Source organism: Arachis stenosperma, chromosome 5 (assembly GCF_014773155.1).
Source record: "Arachis stenosperma cultivar V10309 chromosome 5, arast.V10309.gnm1.PFL2, whole genome shotgun sequence".
NCBI lineage: Eukaryota > Viridiplantae > Streptophyta > Magnoliopsida > Fabales > Fabaceae > Arachis > Arachis stenosperma.
The window spans coordinates 108,451,699-108,476,034 of record NC_080381.1 but is presented as its reverse complement, the minus strand read 5'-3'; the positions used below and the strand labels follow the sequence as shown (position 1 = coordinate 108,476,034).

The 24,336-nt window shown below is 35.3% G+C and overlaps 1 protein-coding gene and 1 non-coding gene across 2 annotated transcripts; one reads left to right on the top strand and one right to left on the bottom strand.

The window, feature by feature from the left end:
* Positions 1-1,586: 1,586 nt before the first annotated feature.
* Positions 1,587-1,690, bottom strand: LOC130984499 (small nucleolar RNA R71). The gene has a single exon (XR_009088434.1). It is a non-coding gene; the product is annotated as a small nucleolar RNA R71 (small nucleolar RNA).
* Positions 1,691-10,103: 8,413 nt separating this feature from the next.
* LOC130981040 (zinc finger BED domain-containing protein RICESLEEPER 2-like) lies at positions 10,104-23,279 on the top strand. The gene is made up of 9 exons (XM_057904680.1): positions 10,104-10,247; positions 10,914-11,071; positions 11,143-11,154; positions 11,516-11,611; positions 21,006-21,081; positions 21,445-21,452; positions 21,545-22,880; positions 23,022-23,121; positions 23,227-23,279. Exons 1-9 carry the CDS (start codon positions 10,104-10,106, stop codon positions 23,277-23,279), a joined length of 1,983 nt encoding a protein of 660 aa, XP_057760663.1.
* The last annotated feature ends 1,057 nt before the right edge of the window (positions 23,280-24,336 follow it).

Below are 24,336 nucleotides of genomic sequence, written 5' to 3'. Positions count from 1 at the left end.
AAAGTGTTCTTAGTGTTCATCTTGACATTGATAGTGTTCTTGCATGCATAATGTGTTTTGATCCAAAATTTTCATGTTTTGGGTCATAATTGTGTTTTTCTCACTCATCATTAAAAATTCAAAAATAAAAAAATATCTTTTCCTTAATTTTCTCATACTTTTCAAAAATTTGAGTTGACTTAGTCAAAAATTTTTAAAATTAGTTGTTTCTTACAAGTCAAGTCAAATTTTCAATTTTAAAAATCCTATCTTTTCAAAACTTTTTCAAAAATAAAATCTTTTTCATTTTTATCTTATGATTTTCGAAAATTTAAAAATATTTTTTTCAAAATCCTTTTCTTATCTTTATTTCAAAATTGAAACTTTACTAACAATTAATATGATTGATTTAAAAATTTGAAGTTTGTTACTTTCTTGTTAAGAAATGTTCAATCTTTAAATTCTAGAACCATATCTTTTAGTTTCTTGTTAGTCAAGTAATCAATTTTAATTTTAAAAATTAAATCTTTTCCAACAATATCTTTTTAATCATATCTTTTTATCATATCTTTTTCACAATTTTATCTTTTTCAAAAATTTGATTTTAAAATATCTTCTTATCTTCTTATCTTTTCAAATTTGATTTTTCAAATCTTTCTCAACTAACTATTTGACTTTTTGTTTATTTCTTATCTTTTTTCAAAACCACCTAACAACTTTTCTCTCTCTAATTTTCGAAAATACTTCCCTCTTTTTCAAAAATTCTTTTTTTAATTAATTAATTGTTTTAAATTTTAATTTTAATTTTATTTCTTATCTTTATTTTCGAAAATCATTTAACTCCTTTTCAAAATTTATTTTCGAAATTCTCCCTCTCTCATCTCTTTCTATTTATTTATTTATTTACTAACACTTCTCTTCACCTCAATTCACTGCCTCTACCTTTACCCTTTATTCAGACTATTCATTCTTCTTCACCCTTATTCCCTTTCTTCTTCTACTAACATAAAGGAATCTCTATACTGTGACATAGAGGATTCCTCTTCTTTTTCTATTTTCTTCTCTTTCATATGAGAAGGAACAAGGAAAAAGGCATTCTTGTTGAAGCTGATCCAGAACCTGAAAGGATTCTGAAGAGGAAACTAAGAGAAGCTAAATTACAACAATCCAGAGACAACCTTGCTGAAATTTTCGAACAAGAAAAGGAGATGGCAGCCGAACCTAACAACAATAATGCAAGAAGGATGCTTGGTGATTATACCACACCTACGTCCAAGTTTGATGGGAGAAGCATCTCAATTCCTGCCATAGGAGCAAACAATTTTGAGCTGAAACCTCAATTAGTTGCTCTAATGCAACAAAACTGCAAGTTTCATGGACTTCAATCAGAAGATCCTTACCAGTTCTTAACTGAGTTCTTGCAGATCTGTGAGACTGTTAAGACTAATGGAGTAGATCCTGAAGTCTATAGGCTCATGCTTTTCCTTTTTGCTGTAAGAGACAGAGCTACAACATGGTTGGACTTTCAACCTAAAGATAGTCTGGACTCCTGGGATAAGCTGGTCACGGCCTTCTTGGCTAAGTTCTTTCCTCCTCAAAAGCTGAGTAAGCTTAGAGTGGATGTTCAGACCTTCAAACAAAAAGATGATGAATCCCTCTATGAAGCTTGAGAAAGATACAAGCAGATGACCAAAAGATGTCCTTCTGACATGTTTTCAGAATGGACCATGATAGATATATTCTATTATGGTCTATCTGAGTTTTCTAAGATGTCAATGTACCATTCTGCAGGTGGATCCATTCACCTAAAGAAAATGCCTGCAGAAGCTCAAGAATTTATTGACATGGTTGCAAATAACCAGTTCATGTACACTTCTGAGAGGAATTCCGTGAATAATGGGACGCCTCAAAGGAAGGGAGTTCTTAAAATTGATGCTCTGAATGCCATATTGGCTCAGAACAAAGTGTTGACTCAGCAAGTCAACATGATTTCTCAAAGTCTGAATGGATGGCAAAATGCATCCAACAGTACTAAAGAGGTATCTTCTGAAGAAGAAGCTTATGATCCTGAGAACCCTGCAATGGCAGAGGTAAATTACATGGTAAACCTTATGGAAACACCTATAATTCATCATGGAGAAATTATCCGAATTTCTCATGGAAGGATCAACAAAAGCCTCAACAAGGCTTTAATAATGGTGGAAGAAATAGGCTCAGCAATATCAAGCCTTATCCATCATCTTCTCAGCAATAGACAGAGAATTATGAAAAGAATACCTCTAACTTAGCAAATTTAGTCTCTGATCTGTCTAAGGCCACTTTAAGTTTCATGAAGAAACAAGGTCCTCCATCAGAAATCTGGAGGCACAAGTGGGCCATCTGAGTAAGAAAATCACTGAAACACCTCCTAGTACTCTCCCAAAAAATACTGAAGAGAATCCAAAAAGAGAGTGCAAGGCCATTGATATAATCAATATGGCCAAATGCAAGGAGGAGGGAGAGGACGCGAATCCCAATGAGGAAGATTTCATGGAACGTCTCTCAAGCAATAAAGAGTTCCCTATTGAGGATCCAAAGGAATCTGAGGCTCATATAGAGACCATAGAGATTTCATTAAATCTCTTTCTGCCATTCATGAGCTCTGAAGATTATTCTTCCTCCGAAGAGGATGAAGATGTAACTGGAGAGCAAGTTGCTCAATATCTAGGAGCCATCATGAAGCTGAATGCCAAGTTATTTGGTAATGAGACTTGGGAAGGTGAACCTCCCTTGCTCATTAGTGAACTTGATACATGGGTTCAGCAAACTTTACCTCAAAAGAAACAAGATCCTGGGAAATTCTTAATACCCTGTACCATAGGCACCATGACCTTTGAGAAAGCTCTGTGTGGCCTAGGGTCAGGCATAAATCTTATGCCACTCTCTGTAATGGAGAAGCTGGGGATCATTGAGGTACAGCCTACCTTATTCTCATTACAATTGGAAGACAAGTCAGTAAGACAAGCTTATGGATTAGTAGAGGACGTGTTAGTAAAGGTTAAAGGCCTTTACATTCCTGCTGATTTCATAATCCTAGACACTAGGAAGGAGGAGGATGAATGCATCATCCTTGGAAGACCTTTCCTAGCCACAACAGAAGCTGTGATAGATGTTAACAGAGGAGAATTAGTCCTTCAATTGAATGGGGACTACCTTGTGTTTAAGGCACACGGCTATCCTTCTGTAACAAGGGAGAGTAAGCATGTAGAGCTTCTCTCAGTACAGAGTCAAACAGAGCCCCCACAGTCAAACCCTAAGTTTGGTGTTAGGAGGCCACAACAAAACTCTAAGTTTGGTGTTGAATCCCCACAACCAAACTCTAAGTTTGGTGTTGGGACTATACAACATTGACCTGATCACCTGCGAGACTCCATGAGAGCCCACTGTCAAGCTATTGACATTAAAGAAGCGCTTATTGGGAGGCAACCTAATTTTTATTTATCTAATTTTATTTTTTATTTTATTGTTCTTTTATGTTTTATTAGGTACATGATCATGATGAGTCATGAAAAAAATATTAAAATTAAAAACAGAATTAAAAATAGCAGAAGAAAAATCACACCCTGGAGGAAGGACTTACTGGCGTTTAAAAGCCAGTAAGGAGCATCTGGCTGGCGTTCAACGCCAGAACAGAGCATGGATCTGGCGTTGAACGCCAGAAACAAGCAACACCCTGGCGTTCAAACGCCAGAAATGCACCCTGAGGAGAGCTGGCGCTGAACGCCAGAAACAAGCATGAAACTCGCGTTCAACGCTAGAAACATGCTGCACATGGGCGTTGAACGCCCAGACCATGCATCACCTCGGCGTTTAAACATCAGAATTGCATGCAAAGGCATTGTACATGCCTAATTGGAGCAGGGATGTAAATCCTTGACACCTCAGGATCTGTGGACCCCACAGGATCATTTCAGGATCTGTGGACCCCATAGGATCCCCACCTACCATATTCTCCCCTCTTCTCAACATTCATCCTCTCTTTCCAATAAACACTCTTCCCCAAAAACCCTTCACCAATCACCTCAATCTCTCTTCCCAATTACCCCCTTCACCACTCACATCCACCCACTCTTCCCCATAAACCCCACCTATCTTCAAAATTCAAATTTCTTTCCCACCCAAACCCACCCTAAATGGCCGAACCTACTCCCTCTCCCCTTACTATATAAACCCCTCCATTGTCCTTAATTTTCACACAACACAAACCCCTCTTCTACACCTTGGCCGAATACACCTCCCTTACTCTCCTCCATATTTTCTCTTCTTCTTCTTCTTTTCTTTCTTCTCTTGCTAGCGGGCGAGCAATATTTTAAGTTTGATGTGGTAAAAGCATAAGCTTTTTGTTTTTCCATTACCATTGATGGCACCTAAGGCCGGAGAAACCTCTAGAAAAGGGAAAGGGAAGACAAAAGCTTCTACCTCCGAGTCATGGGAGATGAAAAGATTCATCTCCAAAGCCCATCAAGACCACTTCTATGATGTTGTGGCCAAGAAGAAGGTGATCCCCGAGGCCCCTTTCAAGCTCAAGAAAAATGAGTATCCAGAGATCCGACATGAGATCCAAAGAAGAGGTTGGGAAGTTCTAACCAATCCAATCCAACAAGTCAGAATCTTAATGGTTCAAGAGTTCTATGCCAATGCATGGATCACTAGGAACCATGATCAAAGTAAGAACCCGAACCCAAAGAATTATCTTACAATGGTTCGGGGAAAATACTTAGATTTTAGTCCGGAAAATGTGAGGTTGGCGTTCAACTTGCCCATGATGCAAGGAGATGTACGCCCCTACACTAGAAGGGTCAACTTTAATCAAAGGTTGGACCAAGTCCTTATGGACATATGTGTGGAAGGAGCTCAATGGAAAAGAGACTCCAAAGGCAAACTGGTTCAATTAAGAAGACTGGATCTCAAGCCTGTGGCTAGAGGATGGTTGGAATTCATCCAACGCTCCATCATCCCTACTAGCAACCAATCCGAAGTTACTGTGGATCAGACCATCATGATTCATAGCATTATGATTGGAGAGGAAGTAGAAGTTCATGAAGTTATCTCTCATGAATTCTACAAAATAGCCGATAAGCCCTCTACTTTAGCAAGGCTAGCTTTTCCTCATCTTATTTGCCATCTGTGTTACTCAGCTGGAGTCATCATAGAAGGAGACATCCCCATTGAGGAGGACAAGCCCATCACTAAGAAAAGGATGGAGCAAACAAGAGAGCCCACTCATGGAACCCAAGAAATGCATGAGGAAGCTCATCACCAAGAAATCCTGGAGATGCCTCAAGGGATGCACTTTCCTCCTAACAACTATTGGGAACAACTCAACACTTCTCTAGAAGATTTGAGTTATAATGTGGATCAATTAAGGGTGGAACATCAAGAGCACTCCATCATTCTCCATGAAATTAGAGAAGATCAAAGAGCAATGAGGGAGGAGCAACAAAGGCAAGGAAGAGACATAGAAGAGCTTAAGGACATCATTGGTCCTTCAAGAAGAAGACGCCACTAAGGTGGACTCATTTCTTGTTCTTATTTCTCTGTTTTTTTCGATTTTTATGCTATATGTTTATCTATATTTTGTGTCTCTACTTCATGATCATTAGTATGTAGTAACTATGTCTTAAAGCTATGAATAAATTCTATAAATCCTTCACCTCTCTTAAATGAAATATGTTTTAATTCAAAAGAACAAGAAGTACATGAGTTTCAAATTTATCCTTGAAATTATTTTAATTATATTGATGTGGTGACAATACTTTTTGTTTTCTGAATGAATGCTTGAACAGTGCATATGTTTGATCTTGTTGTTTATGAATGTTAAAATTATTGGCTCTTGAAAGAATGATGGACAAAGAGAAATGCTATTGATAATCTGAAAAATCATGAAATTGATTCTTGAAGCAAGAAAAAGCAGTGAAAAAGCAAAAGCTTGCGAAAAAAAAACAAGCAGAAAAAGCCAATAGCCCTTAAAACCAAAAGGCAAGGGTAAAAAGGATCCAAGGCTTTGAGCATCAATAGATAGGAGGGCCCAAGGAATTAAAGTCCAGGCCTAAGCGGCTAAATCAAGCTGTCCCTAACCATGTGCTTGTGTCATGAAGGCCCAAGTGAAAAGCTTGAGACTGAATGGTTAAAGTCGTGATCCAAAGCAAAAAGAGTGTGCTTAAGAGCTCTGGACACCTCTAACTGGGGACTCTAGCAAAGCTGAGTCACAATCTGAAAAGGTTCACCCAGTCATGTGTCTGTGGCATTTATGTATCCGGTGGTAATACTGAATAACAAAGTGCTTAGGGCCACGACCAAGACTCATAAAAGTAGCTGTGTTCAAGAATCACCAAACTTAACTAGGAGAATCAATAACACTATCTGAAATTCTAAGTTCCTAGAGATGCCAATCATTCTAAACTTCAAAGGATAAAGTGAAACGCCAAAACTGTTCAGAAGCAAAAAGCTACAGGTCCCACTCATCTAATTAGAATTAATATTCATTGATATTTTGGAATTTATAGTATATTCTCTTCTTTTTATCCTAATTAATTTTCAGTTTCTTGAGGACAAGCAACAATTTAAGTTTGGTGTTGTGATGAGCGGATAATTTATACGCTTTTTGGCATTGTTTTTAGATAGTTTTTAGTATAATCCAGCTACTTTTAGGGATGTTTTCATTAGTTTTTATGCTAAATTAACATTTCTGGAATTTACTATGAGTTTGTGTGTTTTTCTATGATTTCAGGTATTTTCTGGCTGAAATTGAGGGACCTGAGCAAAACTCTGATAAGGAGGCTGACAAAGGACTGCTGATGCTGTTGGAATCTGACCTCCCTGCACTCGAAATGAATTTTCTGGAGCTACAAAACTCCAAATGGTGCACTCTCAACAGCGTTGGAAATTAGACATCCAGAGATTTCCAGCAATATATAATAGTTCATACTTTATTCGTGATTAGACGACGTAAACTGGCACTCAACGCCAGTTCCATGCTGCATTCTGGAGTCAAACGCCAGAAACACGTCACGAACCAGAGTTGAACGCCAAAAACACATTACAACTTGGCGTTCAACTCCAAAAGAAGCCTCAGCTCGTGTAAAGTTCAAGCTCAGCCCAAGCACACACCAAAGTGGGCCCCGGAAGTGAATTTCTGCACTTAGACTTATTTTTGTAAACCCTAGTAACTAGTTTAGTATAAATAGAACTTTTTACTATTGTATTTTAAATCTTTGATCAGTTCATGCGATCTTAGACATTGGGGGCTGGCCATTCGGCCATGCCTGAACCTTCGTCACTTATGTATTTTCAACGGTGGAGTTTCTACACACCATAGATTAAGGGTGTGGAGCTCTGCTGTACCTCAAGTTTTAATGCAATTACTACTATTTTCTATTCAATTCCCCTTGTTCTTATTCTAAGATATTCATTGCACTTCAACATGATGAATGTGATGATCCACGACACTCATCATCATTCTCACCTATGAACGCGTGACTGACAACCACTTCCGTTCTACCTTAGACCGGGCGCATATCTCTTGGATTCCTTAAGCAAAATCTTCGTGGTATAAGCTAGAATTGATGGCAGCATTCATGGGAATCCTGAAAGTCTAACCTTGTCTGTGGTATTCCGAGTAGGATTCCGGGATTGAATGACTGTGACGAGCTTCAAACTCGCTATTGTTGGGCGTGATGACAAACACAAAAGAATCAAGGGATTCTATTCCAACATGATCGAGAACCGACAGATGATTAGCCGTGCTGTGACAGAGCATTTGGACCATTTTCACTGAGAGGATGGGATGTAGCCATTGACAACGGTGATGCCCTACATACAGCTTGCCATAGAAAGGAGTGACAAAGATTGGATAAAAGCAGTAGGAAAGCAGAGATTCAGAAGGAACACAGCACCTCCATACACTTATCTTAAATTCCCACCATTGAATTACATGAGTGACTCTATCTTTATTTTCTGTTTATTATTTATTATTATTCGAAAACCCAATAATCAAATATTATCTGCCTGACTGAGATTTACAAGGTGACCATAGCTTGCTTCATACCAACAATCTCTGTGGGATCGACCCTTACTCACGTAAGGTTTATTACTTGGATGACCCAGTACACTTGCTGGTTAGTTGTGCGGAGTTGTGACTAAGTGTGATTCACGTGTGAGAGCGCTACCAAGTTTTTGGCGCCATTGTTGATGATCACAATTTCGTGCACCAGTTTATCAGCGTGCCATTGCTTCAAAGTTTGGCTGCTCATGGTTCATTAAGAGCTAGAAGGAAGGCTGATGCATTGTTAAAGTTGCTCAATAGATGCTATTCTTAGCCTCATCATTCTCTTTGATTCATACATGTATTTTGCAATGACCATGGATTTGTATATTCTTCTTGTCATTCTTATGAGTTTGTTACAATAATTTCTCATTAGGAAATAATCCTTAGATAACTTAATAACACAAGTTGTCAAAATATTTTAAATTTTTTTGTTGGATTCAATCACATTTCTTTAGTAAACATTCTTGTTATCCACGTTATTTTTAGTCCCGAAATTTGCAAAAAAATTTATTAAATTCATAAAATTAATAACAAATCAATTGTTTTTTTATTTTCTTATTTTTTTTAGTTTTTTTTTGTTAATTTGACAAAGGAATAGGCCACGATTTGAAAGCTTGGCAAAAGGTTCTAGCTGGCAAGTGACGCTTTCAAAGCGTGGCCGTATCTCTTTATTGGCATGTTTCAAAAGCGTGGCCATATATCACATACGGCCACACTCATACGGCCATGTTTTTAAGATTGGCAATTTGTAAAAAGCATGGCAAAAAAGCGTGGCGATCCATCACTAAAAGCATGGGAATAGAACAACCGCTGTGTTTGCAGATGTGATCCTTTCAAAAGCGTGGCGGTAGCTCAAAAAGAGTGGCAAAAAGCTATCGCCATGCTTTTTTCAGCTTTTTGCTCGTGACAACAGAGGTATTTTCTTGTAGTGTTACGATTTGGATCCTTTGCCTAACTTCCATGTAATCAACATCTATTAGAGTTCCAAAAGCTTGATTGTTGCTTCCAGAACATTGAACTTGTTATTGTCATCTTCGTGAAAATGTTGGAGAGCCAATTAAAATTTTAAGAGGTCTAGTAGCACTACAGCAAATGCAGAAGATAGTGGCGACTAATTGATGGCTATTTATCAAACCGCCACAAATTGACAAGATTAGACAGATATGGGAGCGGTTTGCATTTCAGCTACAAAAAGAACCAAAATAACAGCGGTTCTCTTCCCAATGGCCACAATCAAATCAACAAGAGAGCAAAAAGCCCTAAGTGCCCCCATCACTCACTCGACCAAGTTCACAGCTCTGAAATCTGAATGACTCCCCCTTCTCCCACCTTGGCTTCTCTTCGACCACCAACGCAGCGCCACCATCGATCATCACCCTCAATGTCTCCGTCAGAACCACAGAACCACCACCATCATCATCTTCTTCTTCTCCCCTTCTTTCTTCTTCTTCTTCCACTTTCGCTGAACAACCCCGCGAAAACCCTTCTCTCTTTCTTTCCCTGTCTTCTGCCTTCTTTGTCTCGCCATTGGCTCCCATCCAGCGCCGCCACAACCATCTTCTTCTCCTCCTTACAACCTTGCACTGCGGCTCTCTAGCTCGCCCCTACTTCCCTCATTTCCAGTTACAGAATCAAAACACAGCCACTCCAGTTCCAGCGAGTTCAGACGCAGCAGCGGCTGGTCACTACCACTGCATCCCTCTCTCCTATGCTCTTGCTCTGTTCTTTGACTCAGGTTCTCAGATCACATTTTCTTCTATGTTTTAGTTAATTTAGGATTATTTATATGTTGATTCTAGTGTTAATTTGATTTGGTTAAGATTATTTGCTATTGTTAGTTGAGTTTAGGTTAGAATTAGGATTTTCTGATTAGAATCAATGTTAGCAAATACAATGTTAGTATTCTTTGCTGAGTCACTACAAAATGCTACTGATTTTTCATGTCATTGGTGCTGAATTTTGAATTGGTGTTGCAAAGAATACTTGTTAGTGCTATTTTTGTGTTGTTTATGCTTTTGCATGCCAAGTGTTTGACAATATGCTAAGTGGTGTTTGGTGTGATGTGGATGTTATGGAGTTTTCCTATTGTGGAGCACTTGCATCAACTCCTAAAGAGCAATTATATATAGAGCTCGCTGATGGCTTAAGGGGAAGCGATTCCTGTATTGGCTTTGGTTCTCAGGTGCTTTTGCCTTGAAGAATTGATTTCTTTTGTGTACTAAGTGAAATTCAAATGAAAACAATGATTCTTTTGTCATCTTTCCATAATCATTTTTTTTACTTTCATTATTCAGTAACTTCTTCTTTTTATATTTAGAATTATTCACTATTTCATTTAGTCCTATTAAAATCTTATAGGTCTATTGTGGAAGATATGAAGCAAGTGCTGTTGGTGGATGATAAAATATATTTAATAACTGTTCTTTTGAATGAAAGATAGAGGTTGTAGTATGGCAAGTGGAAGAGTTTGGTACATTGTAAATTCGGCTTTTAAGTAAAGGGATTATCAAACTAGCAATTTTTAGTTGGATTAAAATAGTAATTTTCCTTCTTTTTCTTTCATTTTTTCTAAGCTTACCAATTGAGGGTTTTATTGTTGTCTTAATTCATGACTCTCTGATTTGGATGATCAGATGCTTCTTTCTTTTACTAGTTAAAGGAGTTGATAGTATATAAATCCGGTTGTATTTTTGTTTTACATCAAGAATTCTTACATACTGATTTTACTCATCCATATATTGATTTGATCCTTTTTATCTTGAACCTTGGTCCAATGCTGGCATCTATCTGAAGTTTTGGTATGTTTTCCCCTTCACTGGTTTTCAATTTTTTAATTATTGTACTCAAGGTTGCAATCCAAGAGACCTCTGGAACCTTGGGGGCTATTGTAAAAAGTCGAATTGGAAATCAAGAAGTTGGTTTTCTAATGAATCGACATGTCACTATTGATTTGGACTATCCAAATAAAAAATGTTTCATCCGTTACTGCCAAGCCTTGGACTTAGTGTATATCTTGGTGCTGTTGAGAGAGCAACATCATTTATTACTGATAATCTTTGGTATTGGCATTTTTGCAGGAACAAACCCAGGTAATGAAATTTTAAATTGCTGATTATTCTGAATTTATTACTTGTGGTCAAGAAGCAAAAGTTCTCAGTTAAGTGCTACTTGTTAATCTTAATATTTGCACTACTACATTTTGAACATTTGGTAACATTTATTGCTTAACACCCATTTTTTTAAGTGCCTAATGACTATTTGATTAATCAAGTCTATTTTTGTTAATAAGTTTTTCTTTATAGTTTATCTTCCACTGTTTTGCATATAATACTAAATAAGTAAAAATTTGGTATTTATAAATATATTCCTTTCTTACCAAGAAAATGTTAGCAATAGATGTCAGTAAAAATTTGGATTTTATTCTTAAATCTTATCTGTTGATGTTTGCAGCATATTCTTAATTGATGTTACTTGCAGGGGAGCAATTGGGCAGCCGAGAATATTGGTTCCTGTCATATTAGTCATGGTTTATAACGGCTTGAATTCGTAAGTCCTCTTCTGGTTTTCAATTCAACAATTATTTACTTTCTTAATGAAATCTAATTAATCCGTATACAAATTTTCTGTACCTCTTAGGGATCCAAGTATAGCACTTTTCTCCTTTTTTTATTGGACTGAGGATAAACAATTAATTTACGCCGGAAAAGCACTTTTTTTAAGCTGAAGAAAGAGAGTATATTATCATAGAAATCAGTTTTCAGTTTTTTTCTTCAATTATGTAGAAGATTTGTGAAGTAAAATTTCTTTTATGCCTCTCCAGAAATCATGCCTTTGCTTGTTGCCCTGCAAGGACTTGCTAGTTTTGGCTTGAATCTGATGTACCCTTCTGAATCTTAGGACTGTAACAATGTTGCTGTGTGCTCATCATAGTGTGTAGTGTTCTTATTGTTGGAAGTCATTTTTCTGTTATCTATTGTTGACTTGTTGTATGTACAAAAATTGCAGCTTTTGGGGCTGTGCTTGGTAGTTTTAGCTTAAATCTAGTATACCCTTTTAGCATGAAAATTCATTTTTCCCTTAAAGAAGGTTTATTTTGTGGCTGTGCTTGGAGACTTTCTGACTGACCAAAGAGCTGGTTCAGCAAAGGGTGAAAGATAATGTTGTAATAGTGTCCTTTGGTAATTATTTAGAAATGTAGAGATTTTCTTGTCTGATTTAGCACATTCAAACCTTTTTCATCCAAAAATTATTTGCAGCCATGCATATTTATATACTTCAAAATTAATCATGTGATTTTGGTTTATAATAATTCAGGAACCAAGCAAGGCTACAGAGAAATCTAATGTACCTAGTAGCAATAGCTGATTCTCAACCATAACCACATTTTATTGGACTGCTACCCAAATTCTGCTTGTTGCTGCTAGCGTTAATCCTCATTTCAGCAACTGTTTGAGCTTCAAAACAAGTAGGATTTTCTTATCTATATCTTAATAAGTGAATACATGTGTTAGATTATATGTTGTACTTGATTTTAGGCATTATTGTCAAGAATTCTTTGATCTCTTCTTCTAATTGTTTGGTAGAAAGTTTGAGGAGGTACTTCTCCTATATTTAGTCTTGAGATTTTATCTTACATACCTTCTATAATTGTTATAGTGTTATGGCAAATTATAATGCCTTGTTCTGCAACAATAGTTTAGTATTTTATAACTAAGTATCAAAAGTTATATATATCACTGGTTTAAGTGTGTGTTCGATTGTTTAATTAGACTAAAACATTGTTATTTATCCTTATGCAGGTTGTTGACTCAATAATATCGCATGGATGAATTTCGTGGAAGGACAGAGTGAAAAATAGAATCCTAGGATTGGACTTATTTTATTTGAAGCAAACATTTTTTTTTAAAATTTGACTATGCAATTTTTAGCAAGAGATTTACTATGTTGATATTTTTATAAAGATACTATTTTGTTTTCTAGTTAATTTTATTGTTTTTGCCACAAGTTTATATTCAATAGATAAAAAATATGAAAGATTTATAGCATTAAAAAATTCCAAAAAAGTCAAAAAATTTATCTTTAAAATTAAACAAAAAAATTCAGCATTTTTGAAAAGGAAATTTTTTTTTAATTTGTATTGAAAATAGCGGCGGTTTTAAAACCGCCGCAAATAGTCATAAATAAAAAACGTAAAAATATTACGGCGGTTCATAACTGCCGGTAAAAAAAGAACTAAATCCTATACTTATATATTGCAGCGGTTTAAAACTGCCGCTAATTGGAAAAAAAAACCGCCGCTAAGCAACGCCTATGCTGTAGTTTAGGTCTTAGTCATATGAAATCTAGGCGAGAGATCCAAATTTTGACAAGTTAACGTAAAAAATCAACACGTTATTTACAAAAATCAGCTCACAAGATAACATAAATTACTAGTATAAATTTTGAAAGTCGAATTGAGTCAATTATAATTTTAGGAATTAATTTGAATTCAACTTTAAATTTTAGAAGCCAAATTGAATATTAATTCTTTCTTCGCCTGTTAGTTTAAACTTAAAAAATAAACGTGATATCCAAATCAAAATAACTAAAGACATTTTCAGACGCAAAGTATTTACGGCTGCTGGTGGTTGAAAAATTTGAACACTTGTACTTATAGTATTAACTAATAATAACTAATAATCAAAGTATGCAACAGAGGTATATAATTACTCTTTGATTAGATCACTTCATTTGTCTGAGCCAAGTTTTGTTATTATATTTTCATTCAATGAACTTGATGAATTGTGAAACAGTGAATTAGTATTAATATTTATTTATTTGAATCCGTACAAATGGCGACAGGCATATATCATGCATGCCCATGCTCCATATATAGTACATTTTATATTAGACGGTTGCTCGTATATATAGATAGATTCACAGATATATAACGGTTGTCCTGTCTTTATGCATGATATTTATTTAACTTTAAAATTTTAAAAACATAACAAATTAATTACTAATCAGCAGCAACATATATTCATTTTCTTTGCATTCATAGATAATTCATTAATGTAGCTTTTCTTAGTTATGCACAATGATAAAATAATTTGATGCCTTCATACATATAAATATAATTACAATATTTAGAGTTTCTTTCCTAAAAGAAAAGAAAATTGAAATATCTATGAATTTAATATGTAAATAATTAACTCACACATAAACAATTCGATCAGAGAGTATCACGGACCTATGCCCTTTTAATCAATTGTCGATAGCTTAGCTCTTGTTTTGGGTTATTAGTACTGTCTAAAGAGAACGTTTATTAGAACTTCGAATTATTAGTTATATATTACTCATTGAGGTGTTTAAAAGTGGTAGGCTGGTAGCTTTACAATATTTCATATTGAATTTTAATTATTCATAAATTTAAATATGATTTAATAATTCTATTAATTATCATCTAAGTTTGTTTAAGTGTTTAAATACAACAACAACAACAACAACAAAGCCTTGTCCCACTAAGTGGGGTCAGCTACATGAATCAAACGACGTCATTGTGCTCTGTCATGTATCATGTCTACAGAGAGACCGTTTACATGTAGATCTCGTTTGACCACCTCACGGATGGTCTTCTTAGGTCTTCCTCTGCCTTTCGCTCTTTGTCCATCTTCCATCTCATCCACCCTCCTGACTGGATGTTCTATCGGTCTTCTTCCCACATGTCCAAACCACCTGAGACGCGATTCAACCATCTTTTCCACAATGGGTGCTACTCCAACTCTCTCCCTTATATCTTCATTCCTTATTTTATCCAATCGCGTATGACCACTCATCCATCTCAACATCTTCATCTCTGCCACACTCAGCTTATGTTCGTGCTCCCCTTTAGCCGCCCAACACTCCGTACCATACAGCATAGCCGGTCTTATAGCGGTGCGATAGAATTTACCTTTAAGTTTTAAAGGCACTTTTTTGTCGCATATAAAACCAGATGCACTCCGCCATTTTGACCAACCTGCTTGGATCCTATGATTTACATCCTGTTCAATCTCTCCATTATCCTGTATGATGCACCCAAGATACTTAAAACTTTTAGCTTTTCGTAGGATGTTTTCTCCAATCTTCACCTCTATATTGGAGTTTTCCCTTCTCAGACTGAATTTACATTCCATATATTCCGTCTTGTTATGGCTTATGCGCAGACCATACACTTCTAGAGCTTCTCTCCATAACTCCAACTTCTTATTTAGGTCTTCCCTTGACTCTCTCATAAGGACGATATCATCGGCAAAAAGCATGCACCATGGCACAGGCTCTTGTATGTGCTCTGTGAGTACTTCCAAGACTAATGTGAAAAGGTATGGACTTAAGGATGATCCCTGGTGTAATCCTATACCAATAGGGAATTCCTCTGTCACACCACCTTGAGTCTTCACACTAGTTGTGGCCCCATCATACATGTCTTTAATTGCCCGAATATATGCGATCCTTACTCTCCTCTTTTCTAAAACCTTCCATAAGACCTCCCTTGGTACCCTATCATACGCTTTTTCCAAATCAATAAACACCATGTGCAGATCCCTTTTATTACTACGATACCTCTCCATCATCCTTCTTAATAGGTATATCGCTTCAGTGGTAGATCTGCCTGGCATAAATCCAAATTGGTTCTCTGTTACTTGTGTCTCTTTTCTCAACCTCCGTTCTATCACCCTTTCCCATAACTTCATAGTATGACTCATAAGCTTAATCCCTCTATAGTTTCCGCAACTTTGTATATCCCCCTTATTCTTGTAGATAGGTACCAAGGTGCTCTTTCTCCACTCATCAGGCATCTTCTTTGACCTTAAAATCTCATTAAAAAGCTTGGTTAACCAGTTGATGCCTTTTCCTCCAAGACCCTTCCAAACCTCAGTCGGGATATTATCAGGTCCTACTGCCCTGCCATTTTTCATCTGCTTTAGAGCCTCTTTTACCTCGAAGTCTCGAATCCTTCGATAGTAGTCAAAGTTTTGATCTTCTTCCCTTGTGCATAATCGACCAAGGCTCGGAAGAGTCTTCTGTCCCTCATTAAATAACTCGTAGAAGTTGCTCTTCCACCTTTCATTAATCTTCTCCTCTTGAGCCAACACCTCTCCATCCTTATCCTTTATGCACTTAACCTGATCCAAATCTCTCGTTCTTCTTTTCCGACTCTTTGCGATTCTATATATACATTTTTCTCCTTCTTTCGTGCCCAAAGACTGGTAGAGACCCTCATATGCTCTTGTCCTTGCTTCACTTACAGCCACTTTTGTCTCTTTCTTAGCCGCCTTATATTTTTTCCAGTTATCTGCATTGCGGCATAAAGACCACTCTTTAAAGCATTCCCTTTTTATCTTTATCTTTTCTTGTATACTCGCATTCCACCACCAGGACTCCTTGTCTCTTGGTCCCATTCCTTTAGATTCACCAAAACTTTCTTTTGCTGTTCTTCTAATAACTTCTGCCATCTCCCTCCACATCTCTTCTGCGCTTCCATTCCCATCCCACTTTGCCTCTTCTCCTACCCGTCTTAGGAAGCTTCTTTGTTCCTCACCTTTCATCCGCCACCACCTCGTCCTTGGGTTCTTCGTATGATGTCTTTTCCTCAATTTTTGCTCAACGCGAAAATCCATGACGAGCACCCTATGTTGTGTTGTCAAACTCTCTCCCGGGATAATTTTACAGTTAATGCAAAATTTCCGGTTGACTCTCCTCAACAAGAAGAAGTCGATTTGAGAGCTTGTCATGCCACTCTTATAGGTTATAAGATGTTCGTCTCTCTTTTTAAAACATGTATTTGCGATGAGAAGATCAAAAGTTGAGGAAAAGTCCAAAATAGTTTTACCCTCGGCGTTGATCACCCCGAAACCATGGCCTCCGTGAATACTCCCATATCCAGTCACTTCTCTCCCAACATGGCCATTTAAGTGTTTAAATATATTAAAAAAATTTTGCTTAAGTACTATAAGCAAATTAAGTTATTTTAAATTCGAAAAAGTGTTAAAGAATCTCAAAAATCGAATTTGAATAAATAGTTTACTTCAACAGCACCACCTCAAAAGTGAGAGCATACCTTAGAAAATAATATTTACTGTTTTACTGTAAAAAAAAAAAAAAACTTAAAGGAATTAAAAGTGACTACCTCACAGACTAAACATGTTTTTTGACTCTATGCTTTTTTTATATAATTTTCCATAATTTTATATATCTTTCAATCTCATTATTCCTCTTTTTAATATTTTTAATTATAAATTTTAATTCAATCAATTATAGTTTAGATATTAAACTAATTCTTTATTCTCTTCGTGACTTTATATATTTTATTTTATTCTTAATTTATTAATCTTTATTATTATTTTTTTATCTTTCATTCTATTATATGTAATTATGTTGCATATAAATTTTCAAAGCGAATCGATGAATTTATTAATTTAGAATATATTTTTTATTTTTAAAAATAGTAATAAAAAATATTTTAATTATAATACATAACTAAATAGATGCATAAAATTTTTAGTCTGATATTATATCAAAATTAAATTAAAAATATATAAAAAATTAATTATTTTAAAAAGAAAGAAAAAAAATTTAAATTAAGTTTCTATTATTTTATATAAGAATAAAGCTTTACATCCAAGAAAAATATTTAACCAAGTCTAACAAAGTTGTTATATCTCTTTCTCCATTTTCTTCTCCTTCTTGTTCTCTATCTCTTTCTCTTTCTCTTTCTCCTCCTCTTCGTTCTTCTTTTTCTTCCAAATTTACGCACGCAGGTTCTTCTTTCCTCCTCCTCCTCCTTCCCCAATGTTACGTCTTCTTCTTTATTTTTTAAGTAATTTTTTAATTGTTTGTTCAAATATGAATTGAATTACTAATAAATCAGAAGTAGAAATTTAAAATAGATCAAGAAGAAACAAATCATAGTGTTCAAACAATGAATGATTCAAATTCAAATCAGTTGAATGAGAGTGAGTTTGATTTTTCTTCTGAATCGAATCAAGTAGATGAGGTTTGGATTATTCAATTTTGAATTAAATGGAATAGAATGCAATCGCTAAATTCAGTTGTTTATGAACATCATTTTTGGTTCATTTGGTATTATAAAACGGTTTTGTTTTGATAATATTTTCGATTCATTTGAGACGCAGGTATTTCTGAATTCGAATTTATATAATGGACAATTTTTGGTTCATTTGGTATTATACAATGGTTTCGTTTAGATAATATTTTCGGTTCATTCGATATGCAGGTGTTTCTGAATTCGAATTTATATAATGGATAATTTTCGGTTTATTTGGTATTATACAACAGTTTTGTTTTTATAATATTTTTGGTTCATTCAAGACGCAGGTGTTTCTAAATTCGAATTTATATCATGGACAATTGTCGGTTCATTTGATATTATACAATGTTTTCGTTTTGATAATATTTTCGGTTTCAAAATTATTTAATGATGTCACCATAGAAAATCAGAATCAATAAAGATGTTAGCGAAATGTTGGTATTATTGGTGATGACGATAACGAAGAAGAAGAAGAAGAAGAAGAAGAAGAAGAAGAAGAAGAAGAAGAAGAAGATGATGATGATGATGATGAAAATCAAGATGAAGAAGTTGCGTTATTGAAATGCTCGTGTGATACACGCTGGTGTGATGATGAAAGTGGTTTTTGATGAGTTTGGGCCAACTTGGTTGGACTTAGTTGCCAAAAATACTTGGATGTGTAGCTCGACTGTTTATATAAACATACTTTTCATATACAAGTTTAATTTTTGGTATTTATATACAATTTTAGTTTCAAATTATAAATACTATGTATTATTAGGCTCTAACATGCCAATTGATTCTGTCTTTTATTATTAAAAGTGTATAAAAATAAATAAAAGTAAAATTAATTAGGATAACAAGTTACCCATAATTTTAACTAAAATATTTTAAGTCCGAGTTTTAAAAATAAAAAAATATTTTTATATAAATTATATATAATGAATAATATTTTAAGAATGAAAGTGTTTACTAGCACTTTTTTATTTTTGTATCTCTTATATTTTTAGTATAATTAATAATGTTTAATAAAATTTAATTTAGTATATATAATTTTGTCCCCACTCTTAAAAATTTTTAGGTCAGTCATTGGATGCATTCCTGAGGCTCCGTTTGATAACAAAGACACAAAAGAGCATAGTTCTGAAAATTGGATTGGACTGGACGGTTAAACCGGTCCATGTAACACCCTAACTCTTAGTACTTTATGACCGTACTAAAAGTGCAGGCGTTACTTACCTCTAAACTTTTTATTTTATACTCTCTTTGTTTAATATCGAGCCTTTGCGAATACAAACCGAAATTTTAATTAAGAAACGAAAAGTCTTCACTTTTAACCACTTAATCAAAATGATACATATATATTTATATACATATTCACATAGCAATACATACATAGACTTATCTTAGGATTCTCAAATACAAGTCCTACCCCTCTAAAAAAAACAAAACAATAAATGATGAAGGGAAAATAAAATCTAAGATTAAATCAAATACAGAAAATACGAATACATATATATAAAACTCTGTGGATCAGTCGCGGCTCCTCACCCAGAATTCCTGAACCTGTCGCTGAAATAAAAGATCTGTAAGGGGGTAAGAACATCGTCCTCGCAGATTCTCAGTAGAGAAAGTGAATGCCGTGAGAGTAAAAAAATAAGTTGCAAATAATTACTTTTTAGCTTTAAAATAATTTCCTTTTGAATTTCTTAAAACTTACTTTAAAGACTTTAGTTAGTTCTCTTCAAATTATCTTACTTAAAACAAATTCCAGTTACATCACTCGGTTTTAAGTTACAGTAATCAGTTCTCGGTTATTTTAATCCCTGACATATACCGAAGCCAACAAGCACAAGCACACACGCAATACAACACTCAAATAATTCACACGTAAATCAAATACAAGGAATTCACAAATAACTTAGCACAGCATACAGGAACACCCAAGCAATTTATGCAAATGCATATGATAAATGCCTTTCCTATGTAGACCATGAGCTCATGCGTCGGTTGTCTACCCGCAATCTGACGTTACTCGGAGTGAACTCCGAATATGGTTTCTCTGTTGTGTCAGTCAAGCACATTGGTATCATTATGGGCAAACCCATGTTAGTTAGGATACTTTGGCACACGGTTACCCGTGTCAGTTAGGCCAAATCATAATAACATTCCTATGTGCATCACAGTAACAAACTGGCTATTAGTCAGTTTGGGCGTTTAACTCTAGCTTTTATGCCAGTTCTGGCGTTTTGACTTCAGAATAGGGCAGAAAAGGAGCGTTTGAACACCAGTTTGTATCATCAAAACTCGAGCAAAGTATGGACTATTATATATTTATGGAAAGCTCTGGATGTTTACTTTCCAACGCAATTAAGAGAGCGCCATTTGGAGTTTTGTAGCTCCAGAAAATGCATTTCGAGTGCAGGGAGGTCAGAATCCAACAGCATCATCAGTCCTTTTTCAGCCTCTGAATTAGATTTGTGCTCAGGTCCCTCAATTTCAGCCAGAAAATACCTGAAATCACAGAAAAACACACAAACCCATAGTAAAGTCCAGAAATATGAATTTTGCATAAAAACTAACAAAAACATCCCAAAAAGTAACTAGATCCTACTAAAAACTACCTAAAAACAATGCCAAAAGGCGTATAAATTATCCGCTCATTAGCTGTGTATTTGCTGCTTATGTCTTAAATTGATTTTGCTTATCAGCTGCTTTAGTTGTACTATTATGAGCTGCTGTGGTTTTGTTCTGCATATATATGGCTGCATATAATTAAAAATGCTAATTTTTCATAAGTTGCTTATGAGCTGTTGTGGTTTTGTTGTTGGAAACAAAACTTTTGGTGCTGTTCATGAGTTAAAAATGCTAATTTTTTATTGTTCTATTTAGATATATGGATCCAACAAGAAATGAGGTGCCCAATGAGCAGACGCCTAAAGTTGGGGGTGAAAATGTTAAGTCTGTGGTACGTTCTTCAACGGACAGCAGCGTGCTTACCAAACCCCCTGCCCCATCCTAGATCAAAGAAGAGGAAGGTTGATTCAACTAATGTGGGTGCAACTCCGGGAGCAACTCCTACAAATCCAGCTCCAAGCACTGTGGAAACTGATGAAGAGGATGGCAAGGATGAAGCTAATAAAGGTAACAGAAAACCTTCTAAACCTAGATCTTGGACTTGGGAACACTTTACAAAGGATCCTAAGTCCAAGCCATCACATCCTAGGGCTAAATGTAATTGGTGTGGTGCATCATATGCATGTGACTCTCATAGAAATGGTACAACTAATATGCGTTATCATTTGTTGAACCAATGTAAAAAATTTTCTAGGGACTCGGGTGACCCTAGTCAAACAATCCTTACCTTCCAACAAAAAAAAAAGAGGGTGAAGGGGTATTTACTGCAGTTACTTTTGTGCTGAAATGTATAGAAAAGCCCTTGCTAGGATGATAATTGTTTATGAGCTACCGTTCAAGTTTGTTAAGGGGGAGGGATTCAGATTCTATATGAGTATTGTGCAACCTAGATTTCCACTTCTGGGAAGGATTACTGTTGCTAAGGATTGTTGGAATCTTTATATTAGTGAGAAGAATAGGATGAAAACTGTGTTCAAACAATCGAATCAATCTGTTTGTTTAACTACTGCTCATTACATTGATCATGATTGGAAATTGCAAAAGAGGATTATCAATTTTTGTCTTATTAAAAACCACAAGGGAGAAACAATTGGTAGAAAAATTGAGAGATGTCTTTTGGGGTGGGGGATATCTAGAGTGTTCACAATTACTGTTGATAATGCTAGTTCTAATGATACTGTAATATCTTATCTAAGAACTAGAATGGAGGATTGGAATTTACATCCTTTGAAAGGAGAGCATTTGCATGTTAGGTGTTGTGCACATATTCTTAATCTTGTTGTTAATGAATCTATTAGCAAGACAAGAAATGCTATTAGATATGTGCGTACTTCCCCTAGTCATATGAATAGGTTCAAAAATTTCATTAAGGAAGCTAGGATACAAGACAAGTGTACTGTTCAACTCGATGTTCCCACTAGATGGAACTCTACATACACCATGCTTGAAAGTGGTTTGAAGTTTCTAAAGGCGTTCAAGAGGCTAGGGGAGAGAGATACAGAATATGCTCTAATGCAAGGTGGTATTCCGAGGAATATTGATTGGGATAATGCAAAACACTTTATGGAATTCATGAAAATTTTTCATGATGTTACAAAGAGTGTGTCTGGTAGTTTTCTTGTGACTTCTTCTCAATATTTTCATGAGTTTTGTAAGATTTTGCGAGTGTTCAAGGCTTCTTGTGGTAGTCGAGATCCATTACTTGGGAATATGGCTGAGAGGATGAGGCTTAAGTATGACAAGTACTGGGGTAACATAAAAAATATCAATATGATTATTCTTGTTTCTGTGGTTCTTGATCCTAGATACAAGTTGAAGTTTGTGAACTTTAGCTTTGAAAAGCTATATGATAAGGATGATGTTGATTTTTTTGGTGCAAAAGTGAAAGAGACCTTCTCCAAGATATTTGAATGCTATGTGAATGCAAATAATGGGGGTAGATCTTTTACTTCAGCAACAATGGATGGTGCATCAGATGTGGGAGTACCTAATGGCGACATGGCTGGTGATTTTTTCAAGGAGGTGCATTTTCATGAGATCATCAACAAGAATGAGGTGGATTTGTATTTGATGGATGGTTTAGAGAAGCCTCGTGATCAAAATACTTTTGACATATTGAATTGGTGGAAGGTAAATTCTAGCAAGTATCCTATCTTATCCCAAATAGCTAGAGATGTCTTAGCAATGCCAGTCTCGACTGTTGCTTCAGAATAAGCTTTTAGCACTGGTGGAAGAGTACTTAACAACTATAGAAGTTCTTTAAATCCAAAGACAATTGAGGCATTGATATGCACACAAAATTGGCTTCATGCTTCTTCAATGACAACTGATTTTGAGGAGCTTATTAAAGAGTTTGAGAGACTTGAATTAGGTATGCAAAAAAGAAATTTGTAGTTCCTTTCATGGTTTATGTTTATAATTTATAATCTATATTATGTTTATAATCTATGTTGATTTTCTTGTTTTATTTTTGTAGAAATTGCACCAACCGGAGAAGATGAGGATGAGTCTGGTGTGGATTCAGATTAGGCATGGTGGCTAATTGGCTGTTTGGTTTTTATTGTTTTAAAGTGACTGTTTCGGTTTAAAGTGTGTTTATTTTTGTTGTTTTGCTAGACATTTTTAATTGTCTTTGTTTTATGTTTAATTAAGTTGAATTTGTATTGGATTTGGATGTGATATACTCTTGTTATTCTAGTTTATTGAAGGTTTTAAACTTCATTTTATGGTATTTTAAATTCTGATTATTAGGTGTAAAAAACCGAAAACACCGACTGAACCAAACCGCTGTTGGTTCGGTTCGACTCGGTTCGGTTGTTCAAACAGCAGCCAACTGAATGGTTGGTATCAATGTACACCGATCAGGTCGGTTCAGTTAGTTTTCGATCCAAAACCGAACCAAACCGAACCAATTACAGCCCTACTACCAGCTTAAGCACCGGTAGGCATTTTTGCAAAAATTTTCTGCAAAAGATTCTTTTTCCCACTCAGGAAAATCCATTGTATTCAAATTTTACCATTTTATTTTCAAAATATCATTTTTATATTTTTGGACCTATTTTGGGCAATTAAAAATTATTATTTTATTAAAGTGGCTATTCCGATTCTTACATTCTCCCCTCCTAATTAGGAATTTTATCCCCAAAATTCAAAACGCGTGATGTATCCTCCACGAAGCATTCTACTATCCATGTTGTTAACCTAAACAAGTTGTCAAAGCCACTCGTCCACCATAGTTCTACTGTGTTGATGTTCCCTCTCGCCTTTCGCTGCATCACTTTGATTATTCGTCACTAATAACTCGAATTACTCCACTACGTCAAACAGAAATTTTTCTTTAAACCAAATACTGCTTTTATAACATTTTTCAAAACCTTTAAAACAAGTTTAATCTAAAACTTTTCTATGTCAAATCTTTTTCAAAAGACTCAAAAATTACTTATTCTTAAATTAATTACTTTAAATCAAGATTCTTCTTAAATTCATTGAAATCCTTAAATCATGGCTTTTCGATTTGAATCCTTTTCGAGAAGTTAAATTACAAACCAAATTCACAAAGCAACAAAATCATAGAACTCACTTATTC